We start from the raw sequence: 23,411 nt of genomic DNA on the forward strand, positions 1-23,411 counted from the left end.
ATATGATATATCTCAAGACCTGCTAAAAATGTACTGTAATCGGCAAAGTTGTCCAGGAGATCAAACCCTATCGTTGGTGGAAAGTACATAATTTTCTCACTAGGTGACGTTGAAAGACACGTGAAATCCTTGCATATAAAATATCTCTAAATGACCCGCATACTAGTGCCACGTAAAGGGAAAATTCTGAATTACTGTACACCAACGAAAAGATCCTAACATCCTGAACAACTTTGCCGAAGACAGTAACTTTCTGTCTGGTCAGGATCTAGAGATATTTTATATGCGAGAATTCCTCATGTATACTAGCGTTGCAAAGTGATAAAACTCTGAACTTAAGTCCACCAGCAAAAAGGCCTTGACTTCCTGAACAACTTTGCCGGAGACAGTAACTTTTTATATGATCAGGATTTCGAGATATTTTATATGAGAATTTCACGTATATACTAGCACCATGTAGTGAAAAAACTCTGAGCTATAGGCTTTGAACTCCTGAATAACTTTTTCGAAGACAGTAACTTTCTATCTGGTCAGGATTTCGAGATATATCACATGCGAGAACTTCACATGTATACTAGCGCTATGTAGTGAGTAAATTTTGAACTACTGTCCACCAGCAAAAAGGTTATGATCTCTAGAACTACTTTGGCAAAGACAGTAACTTTCTATCTGGTCAAGATCTCGATATATTCCATGTTGTAATCAATTAAGTCAAATCCCACGTAGTATGGTCACAGTTTTCGCGGTTTCCATTTACTTTTTCTCTATTAAAGGGTGTCCACGATGAAATTGCCACACACAAAATTGATTCGCAAAATTCGAGTTTTCATCCGATTGCCATCAAATTTTCAGGGATTGAGAAATAACTATTAAACTTCATTTTGCCATTTTACTCGTATTTTATTTACAGTCCATACGCAAATGCCCGCACCTTGGCCTTAACCCCGGCCATAAGATTCTGCACAACCTGTGAATCAACCGTTTTTTGCATGTAAACCCATACTTTCTTCAGTTCCTCGACTGTCTTCACTACCTTAGGTCGTTTAAGAAGGTGCTGCTTCATAATCGCCCAGTACTTCTCGATGGGGCGGAGCTCCGGAGGGTTGAACATTTTCGGCACGAAATTGACCTTATTGTCCGCATACCACTTCAGCACGTCCTTGGAGTAGTGGCATGAGGCCAAATCCGGCCAGAAGATTGTTGGGACGTTGTGGGCCTTCAGGAGAGGAAGCAGCCGCTTCTGGAGGCACTCTTTTATGTACACTTGTCCGTTCATCGTGTCCTGGGTCACGAAAGGTGCACTCCGCTTCCCGCACGTGCAGATGGCTTGCCAAACCAGGAATTTCTTCGCAAATTTGGACATCTTCTGAGTGCGGACATGCTCCGGAACGCTGAACTTATCCTTGGCCGTGAAAAACAGGTTGCCGGGGATCTGTTTGAAGTCGGCCTTCACATATGTTTCGTCGTCCATGATGCAGCATTCAACTTTCGTCAGCATGTTGAGGTACAACTTCCTGGCACGGGTTTTGGCGGACTTGTTCTGCTTCTCGTCGCGATTAGGGGCCTTTTGTACCTTGAACGTTCGAAGCCCAGCCTTAGTTTTGGCCTTCTGGACAAAACTTCGGCTTAGGTGCAGCTTCTTAGCCACATCCCTAACGGAGGCGTTCGGATTTCGGTTGAAGGCCGCCCCAACTACGCGGTTGTGATTTTTGGTGTTGTACGGAATACTTTTTCCTTCACTTCTGGGCTTCCGATTGGTGGTCAACCGTTCCTCGAACCGCTTAATCACTCGCGACACCGTGGAATTCGTGATTCCCAACGTTTTAGCGGTGGAACGATGCGAGAGATCCTTGTTCTCGTGATGAATGCGCAAGATTTTATCACGCACGAGCTGTTCTTTCGACTCCATTTCCGCGAGTTTTGATCACAGGACTTTAAAACTTGCAGGATGTAAATAATGCACTATAAACTAAATCCACCCAAATTTTCATTAAATTCTACCCAACGGTTAAAAAGTTAGAGCAATTTCATAGTGTGGCAATTTCATCGTGGACACCCTTTAGTTTATGAACAGCCCCTTAGTTAAATGCGTTTGGGAGATAGGAAAACTTTTGTGGAAAACTAGGAACTAGGAAAACTAGGAAAACTCAGAGTGGACCACTCTACGTGTTTTGCCGTTTTTCCCATTTTGAATCGCCTGATAAACAAGAAATATATTTAAAAACAATGAATTCATATAATTTTAATTGATTTACTTACCAATTTAATCAGAAATCTGAGATAATAGCACGATCGACCAACCGGATTTTTTTTTGTCGCTCTTTGGATGATTCTCATTTGATAAGTGTCCAAAATAAGTTGGTAACATTTTTTTACGATCTTATTTGGACACTTTTTATTTAATACTTCTTAAGTAAAATCTTAAGGTGAAATCTTTATAAACACGTGAAATACATCTTCCAAAGTCAGATAAACTGATTTGATAAAAAAAAAATCATTGAATTGTATATTTTAGACCAAATTTAAAACAAGTTCACTAACGCCGATTCCTCTTGACAAACGTCGAAACATGAAACTTTTTCGATAACATTTTCTAAAACTGCATAAATTGAGCAATTGTAAGCAATTTGAGGTGAACTAATGATCTTGAGACATAGCAAGTAATTGAAAGAATGTAATTACAACATCAACCCAGATGAATTTGAAGAAACTAGACAGTAAGCGAGGAAAATATATGAAAAGGGTCCAAAATATGTAGGGGTCCAATTCAAGTTGGTTACCCTATAGTGCCGAGGTGAGTGAAAGGAACTTACCTTTGGGTACTTTTTTCTAATATATAAATATCAAGGAATTCTATTTTGGGCCTGGAAAAACAGTGAATTTCTTTAAAAATCAAGGAAATATTTTTTTATTACTCTTTGATAACTGATTAAACAGTACGGCGTATCTGGCTAGTCTCATAAAATTTAATTTCTCGGTATAGTTTGAGGATGATTGTAAATCTATCAAATCTTAAATAAAGTGGCAAGTTTTAGGTTGCTGTTTTATGTAGTATTGAGCCGGCGCCGATTGTGTAGCGTGACTGCTTTCTCACCCCAATGGGTCTAGGTTCAATCCCTGCCGAGGTCGATGAGATTTTTCTGAGGCATAACATCTCTGGTCACGTTTTCCTTCGGAAGGGAAGTAAAGCCGTTGGTGTGGAAGCTGCCTTCCTGCACATTCGATTGCCGTCAATGGATGGCAATCGATGTGCGTCGATTATTGGCACTAGATTGCGGACCAGAGACCGACGTTGAATACGGACGAGACAAAATGATCCCAACATTAATCAGTCCTCAACATTATCCAGTGTCCATAAGACCGAAACGGTATGAATAATAAGGAATCTTATAAAATTTCAAATCCCTACAATATTTAAAACTGCTCGAAAGGTTATCACGCCTGTTGCAAAGCCACTCCCACGAACTGTTACTACTCCGATCCTGTTGCGGTTCTGGTTCTTAGAAAATACACATTCATTCAATCAGGCTGTCATTCACCCGTTTTCATTCATCTTCACACAAACAAACAGGACGGTCGAATCGAATGCGTACGGTGACAGTAGTTCGTTTATCGGAATTGCGGGCATCGCATATGTACATTGTGTGAGAGCGAGCGAGGAAGCTTGCTATTGCTGGTGCTTCTTGTAGCACACCACTACCAACGGAAAGGAGCTTTTGACAGATATGGCATCAGCAGCGAAGTAGTGAAAAGAAGACCCCAAAAACAATCTCCCCTCGATTCCTTTTATCCGGCTCCATCCAGCCAGAGAAAAAAGACGTACACGTAGACAAATAGGAGGTATCCATCGGTATCGTTGGCAAAGTTGCAGCTTATCTCGCAGAAGTGGTGAAAAGAATCTGTTTTGTTTCGAAGATACAAAAAGGTCACAGGAAAAGTGGTGCTCCCCTGCGTGTGTGATTTGACGGCTGTAGCGGAATGCGAGTCACCAACATCCGCCGGGGTCGAATCGCCCGAATCGGCATCACCGTTGTGATATTGGTATTCATTCTGTACATGATCGCAACCTGGTCCGGAGTGGATCATCGAACGGTGAAAGATGCGTACAATTCAAGTTTCGCTGCCCGGCTGTCCGGAAACGGTGACCACCGGGTTCAACAGGATCACCGGAACGTGTTCCCGGTGCTGATTGAAGGTAGGTGGGGTTGTAGGGCGAAGAGGCAATCTGGTTTTAATGGCGTTGCTTAGTCTTCCGTGCGGGCTCCATGTTTCAGTGTGGGCAATTTTTTTTTTGATTGTGTGCAAATCGTCAGAAGCCTCCAAAGAAGACGAGTCGCCCGCTATCTGTGTCATAATGGAGCTAGTTTATTACACTCTTTTCTTCTGCCAAACGATTGGGTAACTTTCTGGTTTTGAATGGGGAACTTGCACACGCAGTTGGTAGACGCCCGGTGTGAATAAGAGCGAGGCAAATGGGTTGTTTGTTCACTTGAAAGCGGCGTTTTTGCGTGCTTCGGTTTATATTGGTTTATCTAGGCGTTTAGGATTTAATAAGGAAAGCTAATCTGGAACGAATTGTTTTAACATTTGCCATTTCTAAATTCCAGGGCTCGGCAACTTTGAGCCAAAGGAAGTGGACCGTCGCGATGGCCCGGGTGAAGGCGGAAAAGCCTACATCCTGCCGGAGGATCAGCAGAATCGTGCCTCCGATGCGGAAATGGAGTACGGCATGAACATTGTCGTGTCGGACACGATTTCACTGGATCGAACCATTCGGGACACCCGGTTGGAGGAGTGTAAGCACTGGGACTACCCGCATGATCTTCCCACTACCAGTGTGATTATTGTGTTCCACAACGAAGGCTTCTCGGTGCTGATGCGGACAGTACAATCGGTGCTGAACCGGTCACCGAAGCACGTGCTGCATGAGATCCTTCTGGTGGACGATTACTCCGATAAGGAGGATTTGAAGAAAAAGTTGGAGAACTACATCGAGCGGTTCGATGGCAAGGTGAAGTTGATACGCAATCCGGAGCGCGAGGGATTGATTCGAACTAGGTCCCGTGGGGCGAAGGAAGCGACCGGGGATGTGATTGTCTACTTGGATGCTCACTGTGAAGTGAATACGAACTGGTTGCCTCCGCTGCTGGCGCCCATCTACAGGGATAGGACGGTAATGACGGTTCCGGTAATTGACGGGATCGACCACAAAACGTTCGAGTATCGACCGGTCTACGCGGATGGACACCATTACAGGTAGGTGATGGAATATTTGCAAATATTATATAGATATTTTCGTTTTTTTTTTGTTTGGGCTTTTATCAAATAACTAACATTGTGTGGGTATGAATGATCAAAGGACAATCGAGCATTAGTAAAATTGTTGCTACGATTGGACCGAAATAACCGGGAATAATCAATGAACCACTCAAATTATAAGTTGTAGGGTCAATTGCCCTAATGTCGGCCTAAGTGCCTCCAATATTGGGCCCATACAATTTCAACTTTATCAACCAATGTGATACTTTTTCAAATAGTTATTAACCTATTAAAACTCTATTTTTTCATAATTATGTATCTTGGATTCTGCTCAGAACTATCAGAACTCACAATAACAATATCCTTATAAATTTTCTCGTATCTTGAAATCCTCTTAAATTCTCCTAATGTAATATTTCCTGAGAATTCAATTTCCTTTGAAAATTTTCTCAGTTTGAATCAAAACACCCAACATGACCCCTGCTGAGTCTATTCCTTTGCAATTGTCCTCAGAATACCATTTATTTATTTGTCTGTATCAACAGAGGCTGAGTATAGTCCCAATGATGATTTAAGTAACTTTAACTGATTTTTGACTTTGATTTAACTGCCAGAAAAAAACGCTGAGTAGTATCTTCGTAGCAGCTGTCGAGGTAGATGGAAATCGAAGATGCTCGAGACTCGATTGAACACTCGTTGCAGCCCACCTCTTGCATCGTTCATGCCATAGTTTGTTCGCTGAAGTGGCAATCTCAGCATAACATTGTTACGTAGCGCACGAGGTTGGACTTAACTGTTGACTAGCTCCAAGATTGCACTGCAGTAAATTCTACCTTGTAAAGTGTCCGCGATGAACAGGGCTCTAGATGTATCTCTTCTAGTTCGAAAAGCCTCCAGATCAATCAGCTGGCAAAGGCTTTCATAGCTGGGTAGATGAAATAGGTCTCTCCAAGACAGCTTCCTCCATTGTTGTAGTTTAGACTTCAGACCACAGAACAGTATTCAGAAATGTGATTGGTTCTTTCTTCCGAGTAAAAGTGATCTTTGAACACTTAGTGGGGTTAAACACCATTCTGCTCGACTTACACCAGCTGGCAAAGGCTTCGAACTGACGTTGAAGGAAGTGACAGTCATTAATGGAGCGGATTCGTAGGTAGATTCTAAGATCATCTACATACGATAGTCGTGGGCCTTCGATGACAAAGTTCACGTCATTGAAGTAGAGTAAGAAAATCAAAGGTCCCAGGTGACTTCCTTGAGGTATTCTTGACGTAGCTAGATATGAACCATCGCAGGAGGTTTCCGTTGAGCCAAGTCTATGCAACATGGCAATCGCGATGGCATGGTTTAGCTTATCGAAGCCAGCTGACAAGTCTGTATATATGACGTCTGTTTGAGTCCTCTCTGCCATGCTTTCCGATGATACGATGTCAAACACAGCAGATTTGTGAAAGTAGAACGACCGGAAGTGACGCCGTGTTGATCACCACTTAGATACTGCTTACAGTGAAAGAGCAGAGGCTCCATGATGACTAGCTCGAATAGCTTCGAAACTGCACTCAACGACGTAATTCCACGATAATTGTCCACATCCCGTTTGCTGCCCTTTTTGTGGACAGGAAACATATGTGCGAATTTCCAACAAGATGGAAATGCACCACTCGAATACGGACGGAACGCCATTGGGTCCTGGATTGAAGGATGACTTGAGTTGTGATGCGGCAGTGGAAATCATCTCGACGTTGACATCCATTGCACCCAGTGTTCGACCGTAGAGTGGAACATTACTAGCTTCTAGGGTAACGTGTTCGTCGGTTAATCTCTCATTCGAGAAAACACTGGTGAAAAGTGGCAGTTCTGCTGAGGAGTGGAAGCAAATGCTCCATCCAAGACTATTGAAGAAGGTAGGCCGGATTCCTTGCGCTGTTCATTTGCGTAATTCCGTTTCCTCTGAATCCCTGGTTGATATCGCGAATAGCATCGAATATTGTTTATTATCCAGGTTGGAACCAGTGCGAAACCGAACTTTTTGTCAGTGCGATCCTCAACCTGGGGTAGGTTTGAAAAACAAACGTCGTTTGTCAGAAAACAAGCAGACCCGATCTTGATACCCGATCCAGGTTGGAACTGAAAAATAAACAAATTCGCTATTAGTGAATTTTCTTAATGTGGCTCTCTTGGTCGACTTCAACCTACGCAGTTCACTCGTCAGCCAGGGAGGATGAGAAATTTTACGGTGAACTCTTTTCGGAACGTGGCTGTCAATTACATAAGCCAAGACAACGTTATCATGATCGAGGATGCTCTCCCAGCGGCGCCGGTGGTGTAGTGGTAAGCGTGATTACCTCACACCAGAGCAGGCCTGGGTGCAATCCCAGTCGAGACATAACATCTCCGATGACGCCTTCCTTCGGGAGGGAAGTAAAGCCGTTGGTCCCCGGTTCATGAGTTGATGGGTCGATAGGTAGGGTCCAGATGTGGGAGCTGCCTCCCTGGCGTCGGTAGCATTGGTGCTCAGCACGGAAAACAACACTGGACAACAAAATCATATTTTTGCATTCGGCTTGACTGAAAGTTGGAAGATTCAGGTTTTTTAGTAAAGCTACAGATTTCGTCGTTCATAAAGAGACCAACTTTCTAAATCGAAGCATTTCAGAGTTAATGAAAAAAGTTAAAACATGTTATCTTTATCGATAAGTGATTCTTATGTAAAAAACTCCGCTGAAAAGTGTAAGCATATTTACATTTTTAAGTTTTCAAATTGCGAAAATCACAAAGTTGGCAACACTGGAGAAAAAAATCTGATCATACCATTCGATTGTACGTCCAAAATCCGTACCTGTATGGCGTGCATTAGGAGTTAGGAGTTATATACGGGCTCAAGCAAGCTGCGCGATATGGAACCAGTGGATTGATATGACGTTGAAAGATATGGGATTTCATCGATCATCGGCTGATCCGTGTCTCTATTTGCAAATTGTGGACGGTGTTTTCACGTACATATTGATTTACGATGACGATATCGTTGTGTGTATAACGGAGCAGGAGTATCGGCGATTGGTCGGAGCTTTGAGTTAGCACTTCAAGTTTGCGTTGTTGAATCCACGTTCGACAGGAGGGCCGACATGAACGTTTTGAGTCAGATATCGTATGTGCTGAAGATGTTATCGCAGTTCAACATGGAGAATTGCTAAGTCTCTCGCGTTCCGATGACCAGCGGTTTCGTACAACAAAAGGAAGAGGACAGTGACTCATTGGCAGATGGACAATAATACCAAAGTATGTTGTTGTACATCGCTGTCAATACGCGCCCGGACGTTGCTATCTCGACTGCCATTCTCGGGTGGTGGGTCACCAAACCAACAATAGCGGATTGGAACGAAGCGAAGCGGGTGCTTCCGTACCTGAAAGGTACGACAGACCACGAGGTACATCTGGTTGGTGGTAGCAACCTTCAAGTGGAGTGTTTCATGGACGCTGGCTGGCCTGGGGAAGTCAACAACAGGAAGTCCAACACTGGATATATTTTGAAGTTCGGAGGAGGACTCGATGGCTGGGGAAGCAGCAAGCAGACATGTGTGTTCCTTTCCAGTAATGAAGCGAAGTACATCGCACTTGCAGAATGCTTGAAAGAACTACAGTGGCTGCATCGATTGGGCGACGACTTGGGCGAGCATCTGGTGTTGCCTATTGTGGTGAATGAAGACAACCAAAGCTGCTTCGCTCTTGCCGCGACGGACGGAACCTCACGAAAGTCGAGACGTATCGACACTAAGTACTGTTTCGCCAAGGATTTGGCAGCAGATAATATCGTGTTCATTCGATACTGTTCTACAGAGCAGATGGAAGCAGATATTCTCACTAAGCCTAAGGGGGCAGTGAAGCTGCGCAATTATGAGATTGTGATTCTACCAAATGATGTTGAGGAGGAGTGCTGAAGAGTCGCAGCAAGCAATGGAAATGCAACATCATTCCGTTGCTATGTATTTTCCTTAGTAACCACTACATTATACTGACCTGAAATAAAGATTTTCTTCATTAGTAGTTCAACTACCAACTCGATGTCTTAAGTTATTTATCCCCAATAGTCTATTCCTTACCTAGGCTGTTTCAGAGTTCATATTTTTGCAGCGAGTAAATTTGAGTAACTCATCATCAACATCAACTGTCAGAGTGATCTTTTTCTTAATATTTTATTATATTGATACAAATATTAACAAGTTCAATGTAATTCATCTACAGTGCATTAGCCTGATATATATATATTGTATATATTGTATGTTCAGGATGTGTGACATTAAGATTATCCAATCCAAATTAATCCATCCAAACATCCGTCTAAATTTTTTGTTAGGGTCACTACGGGATATTTTAGCTCGGATTGGATGATTAACCTGGAGAATCGTAGAGTCAAGCGGAACCCTTTGAGTAAGAGTGAACAATAAAAAGAAAACTAGCTAGACAGATAGATAGCTCCAGAGAAGATGCCATCAACAGAGAAATCGATGTCAAAACATCCAGAAAGGTGTGCATAAAGATGGGTCGCTCTACGTTTTAAGTAAATTTGGGGTCTACAATCACGAATTTCGGGTGATTTACCCATAATTAATATCGGCGGATTTTCACATTTCTGGCGATCCTGCCAGGAGACGAACCTGGAGTCTTGGAGACCCCCGATAGGTTATAAACGGCAAATCACCCTTGCAAGGAAAATTGGAAATTTGAACGCGACCGGGACGGCCGTTCTGAGAAAACGAGTAAGGACGGATTTAAAAATAAAAAAAAAAATCATGGTGGCACTACCACAGGATAAGAACGCGACCGGGACGGCCGTTCTGAATGCTAGTGAGGACGGTGTTGCTAAAATCGTCTCCTCGCCGTGGCAAAGCCATATGAGAGAACGTGACCGAGACGGATTTGCAAAAATCGTCTCATCGCAGTGGTAAGGCCACAGAAATAGAACGCGACCATCCGTACGTAGCCGTCAAAGGCACCACGTTCAGTGGCCGTAAGATGAAATACGTAGTACATTGCTCGAGCCATGCCGGACAGACGGGTGAGGACTACCTTACCCCGATTCAGCGGGCTCAGCACCAGATCAAACGACTGAAGGAGCTGCTTAAACAGGCTCGCACAGACCTGGAGCAGCGTGATACTGACATTTTAAGACATACCAAAGAGGTTGTTGAGCTGCGGCTCTTCAAGGCATCGCTCAGTTCCCCGGAAGAACGTTCTAACTCCAGTGACGCCGTAACGGTGCGAGAGAACACCACCAAAGATGCAAACACGCCCAGCTCTCAGGGCATTTAACCGATTGTTGCTCAAACGGACGAGTGTAGCAAAGCCAGTCCTCGGCATCATCGGTAAAATCATGGCATCCACCAGGTGCAGTTCATGGTCAAGATGTCCACCTCGGAGATGCAGAGCTCGTTTGCCGATTCGGGAAATTTCGATGACATTACGACCTCGTCGATCCATTGCAAAAATTCGTACGTACACACATAGGATCGTGCTTGCGGAAGCGACGATGACATTGATGCCGAGAAGCAGCGGCATGTCAAGATGTACGAAGCTCGTATTGAGGAGCTAGTTAAACAGCAACACTTGCAATTGTCCGAGTCTAACAGCAGATTCTGTGATCTGCTTCCAGACTACTATGAAAATCACCAGTCGATTAACGTTGTCAAAGTGAGTTTTAATTCTAGACGCAGCCGATGCCGCCGACGTTGCTAGCAAAAGATACGGTGATTTGTTTTTGTTTATATGAAACAAATGGGAAATACTGGTTTTAATGTAAAAATTGACACTGGTGGACACACTGGAATTTGAGCGGGGTTCTCTCTGTTTATACTCTTTAGTATTTATTTATTTATTTATTTATTTATTATTCTTCGGACTTTTGTTGTATAAATGAAGATTGATGGGGAAAAGCCTATTTGGCAAATATTTGCGCAAATAGGCGTAAAAACCCCATATCTTTTCAAAATACAAGGAACAATATAAAAAGGACAGAAAAACACATCAATTATAAAAATAAACACCGAATAATAATAATAATACTATGGTCTTCATCATAAAAAAAATAATAATAACCTCGTCCTATGGCATGGAGTTATCCTTGATTCAGTCGAGGCCGTCATCGCAGAGTTGATCGGGAACAAAAAAGGAAACAGGTAGCAAAATTCATCAGATGTACATTAATGGACAGCTACTCACCGTCTTGCAACAATTTGCTGATTGAAAGCAGTTGCATTTGTCCGTATCGTCACCTATCCAGCAGACTACGTTGAATCCGTTGACAAAATGTTTCCACTGTGCAGTTGAAATCGAAAAAAAAAACATAGAATTCATTGAAACGGGCAGACATGAACCGTATTGGATCATGTAATCCGTAATTAGCTGCACGGGGTCCGAGATGCAGGAAACTTCTCGATCGCAGAACTCGTTCAGGTGCATAGATTTCGAATTCAGCCAAAATCCCGGGAGAGTCAATTTCGCTTATCAGCACTTTTGCTGCAAAAACTGCCTGGTTAATCTTCCGCCTACGTTCAAGAGTTTCAATACCCAGTAGTTGGCAACGATCTTCGTATGGTGGAAGGTTCGTAGGATCGTACCAAGGAAGGTGGCGAAGAGCGTAACGAACGAATTTCCTCTGAACAGACTCGATCCTCGCTATCCAAACTGTTTCATACGGACACCATACTACTACACCAAATTCCAAGATCGATCGCACTAGAGAACAATATAGAGCTGTCAGGCAGGTAGGATCCCGAAACTCATCAGAGATCTTAAAGATGAATCCGAGTTGCCTGTTAGCTTTGGCTATGATATCCGTGTAATGTAGCTTAAATGTCAAAGCAGAATCAAGTGTAATTCCTAGATCACGAACGTTGTCCACACGCTGCAGAGGTTGGTTATCGATCGTATAATTGAATGCAATAGGTTTTAGCTTGCGACGGAAAGTGATGATATTGCATTTTTGAAAAAATGCATTTTTGAGAAAATTCCTAGAGCACCACTCTTTGAAACTATCGATCAGGTGCTGCAACCGCAGGCAGTCAGTGAAGCATCGCACAACCACGTACATCTTGACATCGTCTACATAGAGTGACCGGCAGCCAGTTGGAAGTATCAAACCGATTTCGTTAATGAATATGGAGAATAGCAGCGGTCCCAAATTGCTGCCTTGAGGAACGCCTGAGTTGTTTGAAAAATATTCCGATTGATCAGACCCGATTTTTACACAAAGCTCTCGATTGGTAAGATACGATTCAAACCAACGAGTGAGTCCATGAGAAACACCAAGCTTCTCGAGTTTGGCAATTAGAATGGCATGATCAACCCGGTCGAAAGCAGCCTTGAGATCCGTGTATACGACGTCCACCTGTGCCCCTGCCTCCATATTCCGTAGGCATAGGGAAATGAAAGGAGCGAAGTTTGTTGAGACCGAACGTTTGGGGTGAAAACCATGTTGATCAGGAGAAATGTAGTTTCTACAGCTGGTAAATAAAGCGTCGTTGATGATTATCTCGAATACTTTCGAGCAGGCACAAAGTGAAGTAATTCCTCGGTGATTCTCCACATTTTGTTTGTCTCCTTTCTTGAAAATCGGGAACATGAACGAAGATCTCCAACGAGAGGGAAATACACCTTGTTGTAACGAAGTATTGAACAGCTTTGAAAGCGGAGAGGAAAGCTCTGTTGAGCATTTTTTGAGTATGGACGATGGAATGCCGTCAGGCCCAACAGCGTTCGAGAATTTCAGCTTCTGGATAGCAGAGTCGACGAGGTCCAATGTGACCGTGAAAATATCAAAGCTGAACGCGTCACTGGGAGTATCTCTGATCCCTTCAGCAACTTGGCTTAACGATGCCGTTGAATCGTTGAAAACACTCTTGAAATGCCAGGAGGTTACATTTCTCTAAAGAAGTGTTGGCTTTTTTATCACTTAGATGAATCTCAACCGTTAGCCCATCCTCTTTCCTTTTTGTCTTCACAAACGCTTAGGATTACGCCGGAGATTGGTCTGCATACGTCTTGAGTACTTCTTGTATAGAAAACGGTTGTACATTCGGTAGCAATTACTTGCTAACGAAAATAATCGCTTGGTGAATGGATTACGGGACTGGCTGTATTTTCGAAGAGCCTTCGATCTCACACGCTTCAAGTATTGTAGTCGAGCATTGGACCATGCAAATTTTGGAGCAGGTCTCCTCAGAGGCACACAATCCATTATTAATCGGCTAACAATTTCGTCGAAATAGTTAACGGCTTCATCAATGGACGAACACAAGTCAAGCGACTGCTAATCTACCTGGGCCAGTGAGTGATTCAATGCGACGTAGTCAGTTCTACGAAAGTCCAGGCTTTGTACATCAACTATGTTTTCATAGAGAACAGGAACTGATCGATTGATGAATGCTTCCAACGCTAGATGTATCAGAGGCTCGGGATGCCTCAGCAACACTGCACTCTAGTGCAGCGGCTTCGTTCACCAACACAAGATCAAGCAGCCGAGAGTTTCTGTTTGGTACAGAATTAATTTGCATTAAACCATGCAGGCTAAAACCATCCAAAAGAGCACAGCAGGAAGCAGGCATGTACGACCGAAGAATGTCAATGGTTGGATGATCATTCGCGGAAATATTCCAAACAAGCCCAGACTGGTTATAGTCGCCAAATAGCAGAGCTAGATCGTTGTGATGTAATCGGGACAATACAGCACCAATGGAACTGATATGGTTCTCAACGCAGCTCAAATTAGATTTACGGTCAGGAGGAAGGTACATAACGCCGATGCTTATCATGTTGTGTGACGTCGTAATCTTCACCCATAACTGCTCAAGAGAAGTACTAACCGGAGCAGGATCGAGGCAACAGTTCAGTCGTTAGGAAACCGCAATCAAGACGCCACCACCGCGTGATTTGGCACTGTTCATCCGGTTACGGTCATTACGAAAAACTGAGAACCTACTGCCAAATAATTGTGCTGAGTGAATTCGATCATCTAGCCAGGTCTCGGTAAGAACTATTGCATCGTAGTTGGACTCAACAGCAGTCAAGAATAAGTCGTCAATTTTAGTTCGCAAGCCACGAACATTTTGATAATACACCACAAGTCCATCGGATAACATAGGTTGGCAATCGGAAAGGCAAGGTTCAGTCGGTGAAGAAGACGTTGCGCTGAAACGTGGAGGCTGATCAGGCGAGGAATTGGTTTCAATAAACGCATACTTGCCTGAAATCGAAGGTTGGAAGACCCCTTCACCGTTCTCAACCACAGTGCCAGAACGACTACGATGGCAGGAATCAGTACACACGACTGCGTTGAGATGCTGGCTTCCATGGGGCGGTAGGCAATGCGTTCTGGGCTGACAGTTTCAGAAACGTGGCAGCTATGATTCGGTGCAGTATGTTCAGAATCGGTGTTATAAAGGAAGCCGTCATCGGTGGACTGCAGACCGTGATGTTCAGGATTGAAATAAGCAACATTGGAAATGCAAGACGTGCTGTAACTTGAAGGCATATCAGGCGAAGAATTGTCTTGATCACATTTGTACTTGCCTGTTGAAGCAAGCTGGAAGACCCCTATGACTATGATTGCCCTAAAAAGAAACTTTTGATATGAATTTTAGTTGGGACATGTTCAGAAATTCAAATTTTTTTGAAAATCTTGGGGAAAAGGACCAATGGTAGTTGTCCGATCACGGACACTGGAGATGGTGTGGCAATCCTCGGCTCCGAGGATTCCAGCTAATTTGGCCAATTCCCCCTGTGGGAATGCCAACAGGAACACAACGAAAAGCTCGACTGAAATCCAATTCAACTCATAGCCCTGAAAAGGACTGTTTTGGCTTCGGCTTGTCCAAGGAGGAAAAAACGAGAATTAAAACTTTCAACGGCGCTATATTTCGGTGTTTGCTTTACAAAGCTTGTGGACTGTATGATCGCGACGCGCAAAATGCGTCGCTTTAAATATGTTTGGCTTTCTTCTTTTTGATGTTGCATTCATTCATTTCTCCTTCATTCATAACCAATCAGCACTCGCTGCACGCTCGTTGGTTTGTGGTCGGTCGGTCGCTCGTCGCTCGGTCGGTGCTGCTGCTTGCATGCTCGTACCAAGCCAGCGGCAGCGTAAGGAAATGATCAAAGCTTGTTTTCAGGGTCTTGATACAAATTACACATGTAGCACATTAGGGTTAGTTTCGGAAACCGATTACCCGCGGTCGCCTCGGGGTTAGTAGAGTTTTAAAGGATTGGGTAAGTGGTTAGGGCGATTACATAAAACAACTACTACTACTACTTCTACAACACATTACGTTCGCTTCAATCGCGAACATTCTCCCCCCGGGCAAAGAGGAACTTGATGAACAACAGAGGGCTGGGTTGAATCAAAGGGTAAAGGGGCCAACTTCGAGATTGGGCAGCGGAAAATACCATGAGAGGTTTGGACATCTGCAACCCTAACAATTGAATCTGATCCGGGGTAGACCTTCAGAATTCGAGCCAGTTTCCACGCCTGAGGTGGAAGGTTATCTTCCTTCAACAATACTACCATCCCTGGAGTTACATTCTTGGAACCCTTTGTCCATTTTTGACGGGTTTGTAGGGTATTCAAATACTCGCGAGACCATCGCTTCCAAAAATGGTCACGGATACGCTGGACAAGCTGCCAGCGTGTAAGTCTATTAATGTTTACATCTTCAAGTGAAGGTTCCGGAATAGCAGTCAATGGGCGACCAATGAGGAAATGCCCGGGCGTAACAGCTTCAAGCTCATTGGGATCTGAAGAGGACGGAAACAGTGGTCGGGAGTTAAGGATCGCCTCGATCTGTGTGAACACAGTGTAATACTCCTCAAACGTCAGCGAAGCATCACGAAGAACTTTTTTAAGGTGTGTTTTGGTACTCTTTACTCCAGCTTCCCACAACCCCCCAAAATTGGGCGCCCTGGGTGGAATAAAAGTCCATTTTATCTCCCGAACCTGACAGAACTCATTCAACTGTCCATGCAGTTGATCACTTTTGAACAACTGGAACAAATCGTGCAGATCAGATTTGACTCCTACAAAATTTGTCCCGTTGTCCGAGAACAGTTCCTCGATGAGACCTCGTCGAGCAACAAAACGATGAAGTGCTGCAACAAAGGATGAAGCAGACAAATTCGATACCAATTCCAAGTGTATGGCCTTGGTGGTCATACAAATAAAAAGACAAATGTAAGCCTTCACTAGAACAGGTTTCCTACTGCCTTGGCGAATGAAAACTGGCCCTGCGAAATCAACTCCAGATTTCGAGAAAGGTGGAGCTGGATAGACTCTAGCCTCAGGTAGATCGCCCATAGATGGCTGAAGCAACCTCGGATTGGATCGGAAACATGTAACGCAAGACCGGATGATTTTCCTGACAACAGAACGAGCATTCAGAAGCCAGAATCTCTGGCGGACCAACGAAATGAGACCAGACGGACCAATGTGCAACATTTTGCAGTGCATTGCTCTTAGCAACGATTCGACAATTGGGTTTTTGTCAGGGAGTACGGCTTGGTGCTTTGAACCATATGGCAAACATGAATGCTTCAGTCTTCCACCCACTCTCAACACACCATCATTCATAATAACATTCAGACTACTGAGTCGACGCAAAGGTTCACCTGATTCAAGCCGACGAATTTCGTCAGAAAATGCGACTCCTTGAATATACTTAACAATCAAATTCAATGACTCTTTCAACTCTCGCACAGTTAGGTATTCCGAAGTGATGCGTTCCGATTTGGGAGACCTTGCATTTACAACAAATCTCCTGACATATCCAATCACTCGCTGAAGCTTTCGAAATGAACCAAAGGCAGTCATAACTGGGAGGGTTTCAGGAACAAGAACGGCAGTAGACGCGGTTACTGATTTCAATTCCGGTAGTTTATCATCGGGAAGAGGATTAAGCTCATCAATCTGATAGCTATGACTTCGCAGAAACGGAGGTCCGTTCCACCAAAGTTCGTTCGAGGCAAGGAGTTGGGAGGGTTGACCACGACTGACAACATCAGCTGGGTTTTCGGACGACTTGATGTAATTCCAATTAGCATCAACAGAATGATCAACAATTTCTGCAACTCGATTGCGAACAAAAACGTCAAGTTGAGATAGAGGCTTTTTTAACCATGAAAGAACGATCTGACTATCCGACCAATAATGGATTGAGTGGAAGTTCATCTTAATTGCCGGAAGAACCTTCATGGCCAATCTGATTAGCAACAATGCAGCACACAGTTCGGATCTCCAGAAAATTCGAAGCAAAGAAGTGTGGATTCTGGCAAGTGCTATTTGCCGGTACATTTTACTAACGTCAGCAGAGAAGGCGAACCGATGCTTACGAAAACGCAGGTTGATCGAGAAGATATCATCTTGGACCACTGGTCCGATCATCAAAGCATCATTCAGGGAAGGTCCATTACCCTTCGATGAAGCATCAAACACAACTCTGAGCTTCGTTGAAGAGCTCGTAGGCTTCAAAACCGCATGGTGAGGGACATAATACTTCAAAAGCTTTGGAGGATCTTGAGACTCATCAATCTGAATACAGTGACCGAGGGATTTGTACTCATTGATGAACTCTACATATTGTTTTTTCAGCTCAGGGTTTTTCAGGAACCGTTGTTCCAGCATGAAGAATCGACGAAGAGCAATCGAACGATTGTCTTCTACCCGATGAATAGAATCTTTCAGGGGCAACTGAACAATGTAACGACCATTCTGGTCGCGATGGGTTGTGGAGCAGAAACTTTCTTCGCACAACTGTTCTTCATTGGTGAGAGGATTGCATGAATCCACGGATTCAATCGACCAAAACCTTTCCATAGAATCAGCAAGACTTTGCAAACCCACAGAGTAACAATGTTGTGCAACATGAGACTCTTCGATAGAACCAGCAACAACCCATCCAAGCCGAGTTTCTTGGAGGATTGGAAGTTCATCAACCATCTTGACTTGACCTGGCAGCAATAATTTGAAAAACAACTGAACTCCAATCAGCAAGTCAATTTCACCAGGAATATGAAATTCAGGATCTGCAAGTGGAAGATTTGGAGGGATGTTCCACTTCCTTATATCAAATGGAACAGATGGCATAGGGCCAGTAACTTTGTCAGCAACAAGACACTCAAGTTGCGCAGCATAGTTAGAATTACAAGAACGTATCTCTATTCTAACCATCTCAGATAGCGTTGAACGCTGACCATTTGCTCCGACTACCTCAACGTTAGTGGAGAAACGGGGTAGATTCAAAAACTTAACCAGACTACGAGAAGTAAGGTGAGCCTGGGAACCACAATCCAAAAATGCTCGACAGTATTTCAGATTTCCATCCGAATCCTTAATCTGAACCCTAGCGGTCATCAACAAACTATGACTCAGACGTGGGGGTTGCTTCAGTGAACGCGAGACTGCACTATTGGACTGGGATTCCTTGGGAACAGATTGATATTGCACATTTGGGACATTCGATTTCAAGACAGACTGCGAAACATCAGGAAAAGGTTGAGACTTCGAAATTGACTGTGAAACCTCAGAAACAGACTGGGATTCAGCGTTCGAGACATTGGATTTCGAGGTAGACTGGAAAACCGGTTTATCACTATGCAGAAGGGTATGGTGTCTACCCTTGCATTTAGAACACGTATATGACGATGTACACGAATTACTTAAATGACCCACTTTCAAACAATTAAAACAAGCTTTGATCTCTCTTACCTTGGCTTGGCGTTGCACGACGGTCATCGCTCGGAAGATCTCGCACTTGAAGTTCGGGTGGGCTCCAGTTCCACACACGTCACAGGACTCCTTTCCGGTGACAGCAAAAGCTTTGGTAGAGATGCTCTTCACTTGATTCTTGCTTGGTACAGATGGCTTCGTAACGGGCGGCTTCACGATCGCATCCTCGCACCGCTCCAGGATTGCGCAGCGCTTCTTTAGGAACTCCATCGTGTCCTTGTACGTGGGAATTTGCTTGTGGGGAACGGTTGATTCCCATTCCATCCGGGTTTTGGCATCCAGAGCTGTTGCCAAGAGGTTGACAACGAAACGCTCCGACATACCGTTCATCACTTCCTCCATGAGCTTCAATCCATCGATGTGTCGGGATACTTCGTCGACTAATTCCCGAAGATCCTTGGCACTTGTTCGGTTCATTTTCTTCAGGCTAAGCAGCCCCAGGATGTGTGTGTCTACGATGAGCCGCTTGTTTTCAAAACGTTCTTCCAGCAGCTCCCATGCTCCGGCATAATTATTCTCGTTCAAGGTGCAGACGTCGATGATTCCAGCGGCATTACCAATCAACGCTTTATCAAGGTGGTAAAGTTTGATGGCGTCGGAATCGGTGGATGTTCTCATGACGTCGAGAAACATGGCCTTGAAACGTGGCCAGTTCTCGGGTTTCCCATCGAAGGTGGGAATGGGAGCCTTGAGTGGTTGCTGCTGTACGATGATGCGAGGAATCCCTTCTCGCTGGGACGATGGCATCGGACGAGGTTGCGGCTCGGTCATCGACTGGATTAATGTTTCGACCAACATGCAAGCCTCGTTGTGTTGGTCTTCGAATAGGATGTACGTTTCATCCTGGTCCACTAGTTTTTCGGCGGGAGTCAAAGCGACGATTTGCCGATGAATATCACAATACTCCTGGTAGTGCGTTTCCAAATTGCGTGTGAAGACTTTCAGCTGCACCATACTCAATTGCCTTGCTCGAGCTCCAGATGCTTCTTCAACGGCCTTCCGGATCCTCGTCACTTTGGCCTTCGCTTGCCCACGAAGGTGAACAAGAGTCTTCACTTCAGCCATCTTTTCCTTTTCGGTCTTCACAGGTGTGTGTTGAATTGGCATCAAGCACAGCGATCACCTGCACAACGGTAGGCAGGAACGAACAGGAATAAACACGTTCCACCACTTGCACACGACGTAAGACGTTCGCGTACGTTTTGTTTTGCACACGCGACGACGAACAGGTTCGATTTCACTCGCGACTGTACTTTCGAAGAAACTTGCCGTTTTCCTTTTAGCCAAGCCACAAGAAAATTCTAAAACAAAACTCTGCGAGCTTTTCGTGAGGTTGCAGGAAATCCGATCGGCTGATCACAGCGACGAAAGGCAGGAACTTTTCGACAATCGTCAAATTGTCGAAACGCTGTTGCGGTTGCAACAGAAACGGATGGGATCACACGGATCCGGTTCGGCAGGACCAAAAATGTCCGATCACGGACACTGGAGATGGTGTGGCAATCCTCGGCTCCGAGGATTCCAGCTAATTTGGCCAATTCCCCCTGTGGGAATGCCAACAGGAACACAACGAAAAGCTCGACTGAAATCCAATTCAACTCATAGCCCTGAAAAGGACTGTTTTGGCTTCGGCTTGTCCAAGGAGGAAAAAACGAGAATTAAAACTTTCAACGGCGCTATATTTCGGTGTTTGCTTTACAAAGCTTGTGGACTGTATGATCGCGACGCGTTAGTTTAGTTTAAATGATCTTTATTTTAGTTTAACTTGGACGATTACCATATAAATTTTTACTAAGTGATTTAATTGCTTTCTTCATCTTTAGGTATGGGCAAAATTCAAAATTTGTTTTACAGAATTAGTCCTAGACTTAGTACACGGTCGACCACCTTGGTGGGATTGGTTTGTTTTGTTTTTAGAATTTGAAGAGAAACTACTTAATACTACTATTGACAGCTTAAAACTAACCTACTCTACTATATACACTTAACCTACTATGTACAAATTGCTTATTAAAGCATGTTCAGAAAGATTGCATTTTTGAATAAATTTAGTTGTCATATCATCAATTTTGGAATCTACTTTGGGAATTTCTGCCTCTTGATGGAGGTCTGCTATTCTTGTGTCGAATGGACGATCTAGGATCATCCTCAACACTCTATTCTGTGCAACCTGGATTTTGTTCCTGTGGGTCTGAGCGCACGATTCCCACACCGGGGCGGCATAGAAGATCGCGGGGGCTATGATCTGTTTGTAAACAGCCAGTTTGTTTTGCCTTGAGAGGCGGGATCTGCGGCAAATGAGCGGATACAAACACCTAACCAAGGCGGAGCACTTAACTAGGGTTTTCTCTATGTGCGAGCGGAACAGGAGCTTCTCATCGAACAACATCCCGAGATAAGTAACATCAGTGGACCACTCGACCCTTGTACCATCCATTATTACGGTACAGGAGGGAGACGGTTTAAGTTTTGGTGATTGTCTGTGAAGGAACATGATCGCTTGGGTTTTCGAGGTGTTGATTTTGATTTTCCACGTGGTGGCATAATCAGTAAAGGTGTCAAGGCATCGTTGGAGCTTGTTCGTAATTTCACGAGGCATCCTGCCCTTGACGGCTATCGCGGTGTCATCTGCAAACAGAAAGAACACGCAACCGTCTCCTAGAGGAGGGATGTCCGACGTGTAGATGCTGTAAAGCAGTGGTCCCAGCAGACTCCCTTTCGGAACACCTGCTGGGATCGGAAATTGTCCCGAAAGGGAACTATTCAACGACACCCTGAACGACCTTTGCTGGAGATAGTTACGGGTGATTTTCACAAGGTATGGTGGAAAGTTGGAGTTACAAAGCTTGTATATAAGTCCGTCGTGCCAGACATTGTCAAACGCCTTTTCGACGTCTAACAAGGCCATGGCTGTGGACTTGGATACAGCTTTGTTACTTCGGATGTTATTCATCACCCGCACTAGCTGATGATTGGTGGAATGCCCCTTGCGGAACCCGAACTGTTCCGGAAGAAGAATGTCATGTTCCTCCACAAACTTGTTTAGTCGGCTGAGGATCAATTTTTCGAACAGCTTGCTCAGCGCTGAGAGCAGGCTAATCGGTCTGTAGCTTGACGGTAGTGAAGGGTCTTTCCCAGGTTTGTGGATCGGGATGATTTTTGCCACCTTCCAGATGCTTGGAAAGTAGTGCAGCTCCAAGCATCTGTTGAGGATGGCAGCCAGCAGCGAGTGCACCCTCGCGCTGAGATTTTTCAACTCTAGGTTGAATATTCCGTCAAACCCGGGAGCCTTCATGTTCGTACTGTGTTTCAGCGCTGAGCAAATTTGTTCCTCTGTAATCCGTTCTTCTGGAGGGACGGCACAAGGGGAGGCATCTAACGTCTGGACGCACTGCACAACCTGGTTCTCGAGTGGACTTGGGATTTTAGAGCCAAGCAAATGCGACTGGGCAATGTGCTCCCCAATCGCATTGGCCTTCTCTTCGTTGGTGATAAGCCGTTCGTCATTGACTCTAAGTGGTGGAATGGGCTTGGGGTGAGACTTCAGCACCTTGGCAACCTTCCAGAATGGTCTGGAACGGTCGTCCAGGTTCTGAACGAGCCGCCCGAAACTCTCGTTCCGGATTGAGACCATTCTGGAAGCGATCTGCCGATTCAGATCGACCATTTCGTATTTACGCTGCAGATCCCCAGTCCGCTGAAACTGGCGTCTACGAACATTTCTGAGCCGAATCAAGAGTTTGGTGTGGGAATCAATTGCTTGAAACTTACCCCTCACAGGGACTCGTCGAACGCACTCTTCGTCAGCCACGGATATGGCTTGATGGAGACCCTCCAGGGCCCGGTCGATGTCCTCCACTGTGTCGAGCGGTGGGTTGTCGTCGATGTGGCGGTCGACCACGCGTCGAAACTGGACCCAGTTGACTCGATGGTAGTCCTTCCGCTGGCACGGTGCAGGGCCACGTTGTAGCCCAGCTCGGTCAGCACCGGTTGGTGGTCCGAACTCAGGTCGTTGACGGCAACCGGCTTGGCTAATCTGGTGTTTGCCAAGAACAGGTCCAGCGTCGATGGGTTGCCCGTCGGTGATGTGAAGGTTGGTTCGTCCGGAAACCAGACGGAATAGAGACCATGCTGGGAATGGTCGAATAGCAGGCGGCCGTTCTGGTTCTGCTGGTAGTTCCGCCAGGCCTCGTGCCGGGCGTTCAGGTCCCCTCCGATTACGAAGCGGGCATTGGTGCGGGTTATGATGGCAAGGTCGTTCTTGAACTGCTGTGCTGTACCATTGCTAACGGTACATTGCCGGGGACAGTAGGCGGCGATGAACCGGATGTTTCCGGTCGATGTTTCCACCTCTACGCCGACGGCCTCGATGATGGAAGTGCGG

General features: G+C 44.8%; 1 protein-coding gene across 1 annotated transcript in view; it reads left to right on the plus strand.

Moving 5' to 3' along the window:
- Positions 1–3,737: 3,737 nt before the first annotated feature.
- Pgant7 (N-acetylgalactosaminyltransferase 7) overlaps positions 3,738–23,411 on the plus strand; it is a 30,856-nt gene continuing 11,182 nt past the window's right edge. The window contains exons 1-2 of the mRNA XM_065228899.1: positions 3,738–4,195; positions 4,608–5,256. Of these exons, the coding sequence (XP_065084971.1) occupies positions 3,979–4,195; positions 4,608–5,256 (866 nt within the window). The 5' untranslated portion in view covers positions 3,738–3,978. The remainder of the gene's footprint in view (positions 4,196–4,607; positions 5,257–23,411) is intronic.

Source organism: Ochlerotatus camptorhynchus, unplaced genomic scaffold, assembly GCF_037179485.1.
Source record: "Ochlerotatus camptorhynchus isolate MF236.1 unplaced genomic scaffold, CSIRO-AGI_Acam_v1.1 ptg000304l, whole genome shotgun sequence".
In the NCBI taxonomy this organism is placed as follows: domain Eukaryota; kingdom Metazoa; phylum Arthropoda; class Insecta; order Diptera; family Culicidae; genus Ochlerotatus; species Ochlerotatus camptorhynchus.